General features: G+C 47.5%; 1 protein-coding gene across 1 annotated transcript in view; it reads left to right on the top strand.

The window, feature by feature from the left end:
• Window positions 1-3,573: 3,573 nt before the first annotated feature.
• The window catches only part of PRODH (proline dehydrogenase 1), a 125,385-nt gene continuing 117,131 nt past the window's right edge, over window positions 3,574-11,827 (top strand). Inside the window, exon 1 of the mRNA XM_056529716.1 lies at window positions 3,574-4,031. Coding sequence (XP_056385691.1) covers window positions 3,711-4,031 — 321 coding nt within the window. The 5' untranslated portion in view covers window positions 3,574-3,710. The remainder of the gene's footprint in view (window positions 4,032-11,827) is intronic.

Below are 11,827 nucleotides of genomic sequence, written 5' to 3'. Positions count from 1 at the left end.
TTTTTCCTAGGGTTTTCTATTGATTTTGTAGGTGTTTTCTGTAGTGCATATATTTTGTTTATATTATATTTTATTTATATAGTATATTTAGTTAATTTTGTACCTATATTGTGTTATATCTATATTGTTTCATATTGTTTCAGCGTTATGGTAGCTGGACCAGTTGCTGTGTTGATATGTGGTTTATTTAGTTTATTTCAGTTATTTGGTCTGTTTTATGTTTTCTTTGGTATTTTCATTAGTCCCGGAGAGAGGATCCAGTTAATTTGGACGTTTTGTAAGTGAATGTATGTGTGATATGATTATTTTGATGATTATTATTATTATTATTACTGTTATTGTTTTTGTTTGTGTGTGTATATATATATATATATATATATATATATATATATATATATGTATGTATAAAGATTAAAAACATATAAAAAATTAAAAAAAAAAGAAAAAATATAAAAAACAAAAGTTAAAAAAAAATGTAATAATTATTTTTTTTTTGAGGTGTGCTTGCTACGTTTCTGTTTAGTTTTCTTGTTGCGTGTTCCCAAATATGGATGGTTTTGAGTTATAGTCGGATAATGATAACTTTTATGTTTATATTTTGACAAGCCAAGTTGTGCTATTTTATTTATTTATTTTTCTTATGTTCATTTTCGGTAAGTGTGTGAGTGTTTGATTAGATATTTTGGGCATATTTTAATATCTTAGTATTTTAGTATCTTAGTAAAGCTGGGCTGGCCGGTTAGGCAGGGTTTTGTTTATGAGGTTTTGTTTTTGGTTCTAGAGTATTTCTTATTTATGTTATAGCTGGTTAAGCTTGCTTTGTGTTTTGTATTTGATTAGTTTTGTATTTTTCTAATAAAAAGAGTGTCAGCAGAGAGCACCGTGGTCAGACAGAAAGGAAATTCAAAAAGAAAAGAACTTCCTCTGTAGTATGCAGCAGCTGATAAGTACTGGAAGGATTAGGATTTTTAAACAGAAGTAATTTATAAATCTGTTTAACTTTCTGCCACCAGTTGACTTAAAAATAAAAAAATTAAAAAAAAGTTTTCCAGTGGAGTACCCCTTTAAGGGTATGTTCACACTGAGGGTTTGGAGAGGAATTTCCACGAGTAATTCTGCTCGCTTATTCCTCTCCAATTCATTCAGCAGTGCCATACCCCATAGTATGTAGTTAACTTTCCTCTCCTCAGTTCACACTGAGGAAATTCCGCTAGTGGAATTCTGTCACAGAATTCCGTTCTGCATGAAGAATGAACATGTTCTTTCTTCATGCGGAATTCGGCTCGTAACTCCATAGAAGTAAATGTAAAAAATGTTGGCAGTCTGACACGCTTCCGCGCGGAATTTGTGCGGAATTTGCGCATTTTATTGTGTGTCCTATCCCCTTTCATTTCCGTGCGGAATTCAGCGCAAATTCATTTTGAGCGTATTTAATCAGCGAGAATTCCGCGAACATCTTAACCATTGTGAACATACCCTAACTCAACTCAGTGTTTCTCACCCAATGTGCATCCGTGCATCCAGCTGTTGCAAAACTACAACTCCCAGCATGCCCTTTGGCTGACTCTGCATGCTAGGAGTTATAGTTGCGTTCCTCCAGCTGTTACAAAACTACAACTCCCAGCATGCACAGTCAGCCATGCTGGGAGATTCTAGTTTTGCAACAGCTGGAGGCACACAACTACAACTCCTTGCATGCACAGTCAGTCGAAGGGCATGCTGGGAGTTGTAGTTTTACAACAGCTGGAGGCACACAACTACAACTCCTAGCATGCACAGTCAGCGAAATTGCATGCTGGGAGTTGTAGTTTTGCAACAGCTGGAGGCAAACAACAACTCCGAGCATGCACAGTCAGGCAAAGGGCATGCTTAGAGTTGTAGTTGTGTGCATCCAGCTGTTGCAAGACTAGGGAGGACGTGCCAGGTTGGCTACTGTAAGATAGCAGCCATCCCAGACCAATCACTCCACAGTTAGTGGCAGTGAATAGTAAATGTCAGGATGTATATGTACACCCTGGTGCACAATGTCCCAGGCGCCCAGGGCGTACCTGTATGCCCTGCATCCCCAAGTGGTTAACATAGTAGAGCGCAATAACCTCTGCTACATTAACATAGCAGAGCACAATAACCAATGTTACTTAACCACATGGGGATGCAGGGTGTACGTCCCTGTTCCCAAGTCCTTAAGGACTCAGGGCTTACCTGCTGAGTCATGTTACCGGCATTTAAAGCATTCTCACAAACACTTTAAACCCGGTGGGTTAATGCCGGACACCGCTGATCAGGCTGATGCCTGACATTAACCCTTTAGACGCCGCAATCAAAGTTGATTGCGGCGGCTTAAATAAAAGTGAAAGAATCCCGGCAGATCAGCGGACCTTATCGGGACTATCGCGACGAAATCGCGATGTCCCGACCATCTGAGAGGACGGCGAGAAGGCACTTACCTCGCTCCTCGCCGTCCGATTGGTGCTCTATTGCTCCAAGCCTGCCGTGCAGGCTACAGCAGCAAAGTACCGATAACACTGATCAATGCTATGCTATAGCGTAGAATTTAACAGTATATGCAATCGGAAGATTGCATGGTATAGCCCCCTAAGGGAGCTAAAAGAAAAAAAAAATAGTAAAAAGTGTAAAAAGAAAAAAAAGTTAAATAAATGTGAATAAGCCCCTCCTCCATTTCCCATTTTTTAATAAAATAATGTAATAAAAAATTAAAATCATATGTGGTACTGCTGCATAAATGTCCAAATTATTAAAGTATAAGGTTAGCTAAACCGCACGGTCGATGGCGTACACGTAAAAATATACCAAAGTCCAAAATTGTGCATTTTTGGACACTTCATATACCATAAAAAGTGATCAAAAAGACCCATAAAAACTAAACCATGGTGCAAAAAATAAGCCCTCATAGTTGCATGTAGTTATAATTTTTTAAAGTAGTAAACTAAAACAAAAACCTATATAAATTGGGTATCCTTGAAACCGTATGGACCTACAGAACATATATATGGTGTCATTATTACCGAAAAGTGCACTGCATAGAAATGGAAGCTCTTTCACCCCATAAATGTTTTTTTTTCGCAGCAGATTATTTTATAAAAAAAGTGATCTTTACAAAGTACAATTGGTGACGCACAAAACATGCACCTATATGGGTCTGCAGGGGCAAAACTGAACGCATTATTATTTTTAGAAGGGGAGGAGGAAAAAATGAAAGTGCAAAAACGAATGTTTACAACGAGTCCTTAAGGGGTTAAAACATAGAGCACATTCGCCTCTGCTACATTATAGAGGTAAAGAACCGCCAGGAGAAATTGCCTCTGACACAATGACATAGCAGGGGGTGTGCAGCTCAGCTACATTAGGGCAGCACAGCACGCTCCTTTGCTGCAGAGGTCTAGCTGTCAGTCCCCTCCTCTTCCCGCTCTTTACATCAGCTCATCTAGCAGAGAGAACGTGTGTGACTTCTCTGCACCGTCAGTGAAATTCCTCTGTGAGCGCCCCCTATCTCCCACCTTTGTGGGCAGGTGATCAGAATACCATGTTGTTTATATGTCTCAGACCTCAGTTACATAAGGAGGCAGGAGCCAATCAGAGTGCGGGGGTGTGTGGCTGGGGGCGGGGCTTCTTGCTCGTACAATGACTGGGAAGTTCCCCATCACACCCTCGTAGTCTCCTCAGTCTTCACGTGTGCTCCAGCATCTTCTATGGCGTGCAGCAAGATGTCCCCTGTAAGACTAGCAGCCAGCCTCAGGCTCCCGTTCACACTACAACTACGGACGAGATCCACAGCAGCTGCGGCCAAGGAGCAGGCAGCAGAGGATGGAGCACAGGGGCAGCCATGTCCTCCCCAAGTAGATCACATAGAGAGGAGTGACAACCTGCTCCACAAGCCTTGCCCTGCTGTCACTATGAATTTTGAGAACACGCAGGAAGCTTATAAGAGTAAAGCCACATGGGAGCTGCTCAGAAGTGTCATGGTGTTCTGGCTCTGCTCTATTGATTCCATTGTAGAACGGAATCAGCAGGTAAGATGCCAGGGGTGCCCCCTGTAGCGAGATCACTCAGTGCCAAGCTATGAGCTACATGTCATGTACAGTGGTGCCCCCTGTAGTGAGATCATCCAGTGCCCCAATGTCTGTGCCAAGCTGTGAGCTACATGTCATGTACAGTGGTGCCCCCTGTAGTGAGATCATCCAGTGCCCCAATGTCAGTGCCAAGCTGTGAACTACATGTCATGTACAGTGGCGCCCCTTTAGTGAGATCATCCAGTGCCCCAATGTCTGTGCCAAGCTATGAGCTACATGTCATGTACAGTGGTGCCCCCTTTAGTGAGATCATCCAGTGCCCCAATGTCTGTGCCAAGCTATGAGCTACATGTCATGTACAGTGGCGCCCCCTGTAGTGAGATCATCCAGTGCCCCAATGTCTGTGCCAAGCTATGAGCTACATGTCATGTACAGTGGCGCCCCCTGTAGTGAGATCATCCAGTGCCCCAATGTCTGTGCCAAGATATGAGCTACATGTCATGTACAGTTGCGCCCCCTGTAGTGAGATCATCCAGTGCCCCAATGTCAGTGCCAAGCTGTGAACTACATGTCATGTACAGTGGCGCCCCTTTAGTGAGATCATCCAGTGCCCCAATGTCTGTGCCAAGCTATGAGCTACATGTCATGTACAGTGGCGCCCCCTGTAGTGAGATCATCCAGTGCCCCAATGTCAGTGCCAAGCTATGAGCTACATGTCATGTACAGTGGCGCCCCCTGTAGTGAGATCATCCAGTGCCCCAATGTCTGTGCCAAGCTATGAGCTACATGTCATGTACAGTGGCGCCCCCTGTAGTGAGATCATCCAGTGCCCCAATGTCTGTGCCAAGCTGTGAGCTACATGTCATGTACAGTGGCGCCCCCTGTAGTGAGATCATCCAGTGCCCCAATGTCTGTGCCAAGCTATGAGCTACATGTCATGTACAGTGGCGCCCCCTGTAGTGAGATCATCCAGTGCCCCAATGTCTGTGCCAAGCTGTGAACTACATATCTTGTGCAGGGGCTATATGTCATGTGTAGTGTAGGGGTTCTCAACCAGGGGTATGCGTACCCCTAGGGGTACGCCAATGGTTATGCGGGGGTATGGCAATTCGCTGACAAATGCCGACCATGCATTGGCCAGTATTTGTCAGCTGGGAATGGTCGCCGCGGCCACCATACATGAGCTGCAGTGGCTGCCGGGTCTGATGTGACGTCCCTGGTGTTGCACGGAGGTGCCGGCACAGCGCAGAAGGATGTTACCTGTCAGTGCGGCCTTCTGACTCCCGCCGAACAGGATAGACACAGGCCTGGTAAGCATGTTACACCGCAGTATGGTATGGTGTTATTGTATGTATCTCATATATTGGCCCAGGGGGATTGGAGGGAGAGATATTGACAAAAGGGAATTAAGATGGAGGGGGGTGGGGGAGGAGGATAATGGCAAAAGGGGATCAGAGGGAGGAGGGGGCAATAATGGCACAGGGGGAATAAGATGGAGGGGGGCAATAATGGCACAGGGGGAATAAGATGGAGGGGGGCAATAATGGCACAGGGGGAATAAGATGGAGGGGGCAATAATGGCACAGGGGGAATAAGATGGAGGGGGCAATAATGGCACAGGGGGAATAAGATGGAGGGGGGCAATAATGGCACAGGGGGAATAAGATGGAGGGGGGCAATAATGGCACAGGGGGAATAAGATGGAGGGGGGCAATAATGGCACAGGGGGAATAAGATGGAGGGGGGCAATAATGGCACAGGGGGGAATAAGATGGAGGGGGGCAATAATGGCACAGGGGGGAATAAGATGGAGGGGGGCAATAATGGCACAGGGGGAATAAGATGGAGGGGGGCAATAATGGCACAGGGGGAATAAGATGGAGGGGGGCAATAATGGCACAGGGGGAATAAGATGGAGGGGGGCAATAATGGCACAGGGGGAATAAGATGGAGGGGGGCAATAATGGCACAGGGGGAATAAGATGGAGGGGGGCAATAATGGCACAGGGGGAATAAGATGGAGGGGGGCAATAATGGCACAGGGGGAATAAGATGGAGGGGGGCAATAATGGCACAGGGGGAATAAGATGGAGGGGGGCAATAATGGCACAGGGGGAATAAGATGGAGGGGGGCAATAATGGCACAGGGGGAATAAGATGGAGGGGGGCAATAATGGCACAGGGGGAATAAGATGGAGGGGGGCAATAATGGCACAGGGGGAATAAGATGGAGGGGGGCAATAATGGCACAGGGGGAATAAGATGGAGGGGGGCAATAATGGCACAGGGGGAATAAGATGGAGGGGGGCAATAATGGCACAGGGGGAATAAGATGGAGGGGGGCAATAATGGCACAGGGGGAATAAGATGGAGGGGGGCAATAATGGCACAGGGGAAATAAGATGGAGGGGGGCAATAATGGCACAGGGGGAATAAGATGGAGGGGGGCAATAATGGCACAGGGGGAATAAGATGGAGGGGGGCAATAATGGCACAGGGGGAATAAGATGGAGGGGGGCAATAATGGCACTGGGGGAATAAGATGGAGGGGGGCAATAATGGCACAGGGGGAATAAGATGGAGGGGGGCAATAATGGCACAGGGGGAATAAGATGGAGGGGGGCAATAATGGCACAGGGGGAATAAGATGGAGGGGGGCAATAATGGCACAGGGGGAATAAGATGGAGGGGGGCAATAATGGCACAGGGGGAATAAGATGGAGGGGGGCAATAATGGCACAGGGGGAATAAGATGGAAGGGAGGGGGGCAATAATGGCACAGGGGGAATAAGATGGAGGGGGGCAATAATGGCACAGGGGGAATAAGATGGAAGGGAGGGGGGCAATAATGGCACAGGGGGAATAAGATGGAAGGGAGGGGGGCAATAATGGCACAGGGGGAATAAGATGGAAGGGAGGGGGGCAATAATGGCACAGGGGGAATAAGATGGAAGGGAGGGGGGCAATAATGGCACAGGGGGAATAAGATGGAAGGGAGGGGGGCAATAATGGCACAGGGGGAATAAGATGGAAGGGAGGGGGGCAATAATGGCACAGGGGGAATAAGATGGAAGGGAGGGGGGCAATAATGGCACAGGGGGAATAAGATGGAAGGGAGGGGGGCAATAATGGCACAGGGGGAATAAGATGGAAGGGAGGGGGGCAATAATGGCACAGGGGGAATAAGATGGAAGGGAGGGGGGCAATAATGGCACAGGGGGAATAAGATGGAAGGGAGGGGGGCAATAATGGCACAGGGGGAATAAGATGGAAGGGAGGGGGGCAATAATGGCACAGGGGGAATAAGATGGAAGGGAGGGGGGCAATAATGGCACAGGGGGAATAAGATGGAAGGGAGGGGGGCAATAATGGCACAGGGGGAATAAGATGGAAGGGAGGGGGGCAATAATGGCACAGGGGGAATAAGATGGAAGGGAGGGGGGCAATAATGGCACAGGGGGAATAAGATGGAAGGGAGGGGGGCAATAATGGCACAGGGGGAATAAGATGGAAGGGAGGGGGGCAATAATGGCACAGGGGGAATAAGATGGAAGGGAGGGGGGCAATAATGGCACAGGGGGAATAAGATGGAAGGGAGGGGGGCAATAATGGCACAGGGGGAATAAGATGGAAGGGAGGGGGGCAATAATGGCACAGGGGGAATAAGATGGAAGGGAGGGGGGCAATAATGGCACAGGGGGAATAAGATGGAAGGGAGGGGGGCAATAATGGCACAGGGGGAAAAAGATGGAAGGGAGGGGGGCAATAATGGCACAGGGGGAAAAAGATGGAAGGGAGGGGGGCAATAATGGCACAGGGGGAATAAGATGGAAGGGAGGAGGGCAATAATGGCACAGGGGGAATAAGATGGAGGGGGGGGAATAATGGCACAGGGGGAATAAGATGGAGGGGGGGGGAATAATGGCACAGGGGGAATAAGATGGAGGGGGGGTAATAATCCCACAGGGTGAATAAGATGGAGGGGGGGGGGATAATGGCACGGGGGGAATAAGATGGAAGGGAGGGGGGCAATAATGGCACAGGGGGAATAAGATGGAAGGGAGGGGGGCAATAATGGCACATGGGGAATAAGATGGAAGGGAGGGGGGCAATAATGGCACAGGGGGAATAAGATGGAAGGGAGGGGGGCAATAATGGCACAGGGGGAATAAGATGGAAGGGAGAGGGGCAATAATGGCACAGGGGGAATAAGATGGAAGGGAGGGGGGGAATAATGGCACAGGGGGAATAAGATGGAGGGGGGGGGGGAATAATGGCACAGGGGGAATAAGATGGAGGGGGGAATAATGGCACAGGGGGAATAAGATGGAGGGGGGGTAATAATCCCACAGGGTGAATAAGATGGAGGGGGGGGGGATAATGGCACGGGGGGAATAAGATGGAGGGGGGGGATAATGGCACGGGGGGAATAAGATGAAGGCTAGGGGGGGGGGGGGGGGGTAATGGCACAGGGGGAACAGCCGAAGGCTGGGGGGGGGGGTAATGGAACAGGGGGAACAGCCGAAGGCTGTCAGTGCATGTTGGGAGTTGTAGTTTTTCAACAGCTGGGGACACAATGGTTTGGGAACACTAGTGTAGAGGCTGCATATTACAGGGACAAGGCCACAATTAACAAAACAGCAATAACAAATACTGAGCCATTTAACAAACGGGTGTAGACTTGTCCCTGTGGTACATTGCCCTTATATAGAGCAGCATATTTAGGCAACAGATCAGCTGTAGGCAGTTTTTTTAATAATATGGCTGTTTTTTGTGTCCATATTATGACCGCAAGTCCCAGTCAGACCACGGGTTTGATGACCCAAACTGACAGCTATCAGGTCAGGTTATCCGATTTTTGGTCAGGACTGTGCTGAGCCCTCCACCTATCATCGATCTGTCTTCACAGGACAGCCCCAATATTAGTCTTTAGGGCCATCTGCATTGCAGATTAAATCATGTCTTCATTTCTACACGACACATGTGACCACACCTTAAGGGTAGGGTCACACGTGCTGTAATTTGCTTACGATTTGCTGTTGTGTATTTTCCTATTTGTGGCAGCAACATCTGCCACAAAAATCTTGATTCCGGCGTCCGAAAAAGCATGGAACATTTTCAATGTGTTTGCGGATTCAAGAAGGAAATGCATTGTTCTCTATGAGACGGCGCTTTTTCCGAGCGGTTCTACTGCTCGCATGTTCTGCTAGCACTCTGTATTAAATACTTTCGTCTTTACATAGTTGAATGTGCTGACAACAAAATCACACACATTATCAATGGAAATCAAATTTATCAACCCATGGAGGTCTGGATATGGAGTCACACTCAAAATCAAAGCGGAAAACCACACTACAGGCTGATCCAACTTTGATGTAATGTCCTTAAAACAAGTCAAAATGAGGCTCAGTAGTGTGTGTGTGGCCTCCACGTGCCCGTATGACCTCCCTACAATGCCTGGGCATGCTCCTGATGAGGTCTCCTAAGGGATATCCTCCCAGGCCTGGACTAAAGCATCTGCCAACTCCTGGACAACGTGTGTTTGGTGCAACGTTGGTGGATGGAGCGAGACATGATGTCCCAGATGTGCTCAATCTGATTCAGGTTTGGGTAATGGGCGGGCCAGTTCATAGCATCAATGCCATCTTGCAGGAACTCCTGACACACTTCAGCCACATGAGGTCTAGCATAGGAGGATCCCAGGGCTAACTGCACCAGCATATGGTCTCACAAGGGGTCTGAGAATCTCATCTTGGTACCTAATGGCAGTCAGGCTACCTCTGGCAAGCACATGGAGGGGTGTGCAGCCCCCCAAAGAAATGCCACCCCACACCATTACTGACTCGCCACCAAACCGGTCATGCTGGACAAGCTCCACGGCATCTCCAGACTCTGTCACATGCTCAGTGTGAACCTGCTTTAATCTGTGAAGAGCACAGGGCACCAGTGGCGAATTTGCCAATCTTGGTGTTCTCTGGCAAATGCCAAATGTCCTGCACGGTGTTTGGCTGTAAGCGCAGCCCCCACCTGTGGACGTTGGGCCTTCATACCACCCTCATGGAGTCTGTTTCTGACAGTTTAAGTGAACACATGCACATTTGTGGCCTGCTGGAGGTCATTTTGCAGGGCTCTGGCAGTGCTCCTCCTTCCACAAAGGTGGAGGTAGCGGTCCTACTGCTGGGTTGTTGCCCTCCTACCGGCTCCTCCACATCTCCTAGTAGCGCCTCCATGCTCTGGACACTATGCTGACAGACACAGCAAACCTTGCCACAGCTCGCATTGATGTGTCATCCTGGATGAGCTGCACTACCTGAGCCACTTGTGTGGGTTGTTGACTCCGTCTCATGCTACCACTAGAGTGAAAGCACTGACAGCATTCAAAAGTGACCAAAACATCAGCCAGGAAGCATAGGAACTAAGAAGTGGTCTGTGGTCACCACCTGCAGAACCACTCCTTTTATTCTGGGTTTCTTTCTAATGGCCTAACAGCATGTGAACTTGATTGTCAATCAGTGTTGCTTCCTGAGTGGACAGTGTGATTTCAAAGAAGTGTAATTGACTTAGAGTTACATTGTGTTGTTTAAGTGTTCTCTTAATTTTAAGAGAGTAAGTGTATATCTTAAATGAGTGCCTGTCACCAAAAAAACTTATAGATTGAAGTATTCTGAACAATTTTCCAATTGAATGTGTTAAAAAATTTGTCTCCCTTTTCTATTTTTATGTTGAAAAGGTGACCACTAGGGGTCTCCTTAGCTGTACTGGCTATAGATTTAGGACTCATGCCGGCCTGGCATGAGTGCGAAATCTCATAGTGCAGCCAAGACACGTGACGAGCACAGCGCAGCTCCCAGGACATGTGGGAGCAAGCACTGTGCTTGTAGCACAGCAAGGCGTACTCTTGACTTGTCCAGCCTGATGCATCATCAGGCTCCGCCCCCTTAGGAGAGCCGACGTGCACTGGCCAAGTCAGTGTAGTGCTGCACTCCACAAGCCTCGGGTCTGCCTTCCCTGCACTGATAAAGGTCTTCCTATGCATGATCATAGTTATAATCAATCGCTGCACAGGAAGAAGGGCGGAAGTGAGCCCAGGTAGGATTCACATGAGGTCGTGCCTGCCGGGCCACTCCCCCTTCCTCCCTCACTCTTGGCCGGCAGAAGGAGCAATAAAGAAGAAAACAATTAGAAGAAAAGGCCAGTCCCCATATCCGGCTATGTATTTTGTTCATTCTTTCGGCAGATGAATACGGCTGCATTACAAAGTGATACAACTTTGTCACTACTTTATCCTGCCCTCATTTAGGACTACATAAACCTAATGACAGTGCCTCTACAGAAAGTGTCAGGTACAAACGATGGGGGAAAATACCACCACCTTATATGAGGTTATATGAGGGAGGGTTGATTTCCCATTTAATGTATTGTAAAACCAAAAAGTTATTAAATTATAAACAAATATTCCTAAATCAAATTTGTAGGGTGAAACTGAAAAAAAATGAAAAACTTGACAAATTTTTTGTGGCTTTTGTTTTTCTACCATGTTCGTAAAACTGTCCGTAAATGGGCATGATTGGCACCCGGCAGTTAACCTCCTAGATGCAGTGGTCACTGTTTCCAATGCTGGGTGGTGATGGAGGGTGTAGACTGCAGATACCAAGCAGTACTTGCTGGGTGTGAATTAAGATCAGCTCCAAATACCCCTATTCAAAATCATAGGCTCACAAAGGCCATGTTCACACGGCCGTAAGTGTGCGGAATGTCCGCTGTAAAATACGGGTGGACATTTTGCACATTTACTT

Source organism: Hyla sarda, chromosome 1 (genome assembly GCF_029499605.1).
Source record: "Hyla sarda isolate aHylSar1 chromosome 1, aHylSar1.hap1, whole genome shotgun sequence".
Classification (NCBI taxonomy): domain Eukaryota; kingdom Metazoa; phylum Chordata; class Amphibia; order Anura; family Hylidae; genus Hyla; species Hyla sarda.
Note: the sequence above shows the minus strand (reverse complement) of the source record. Positions and strands in the feature narration are given on the sequence as shown.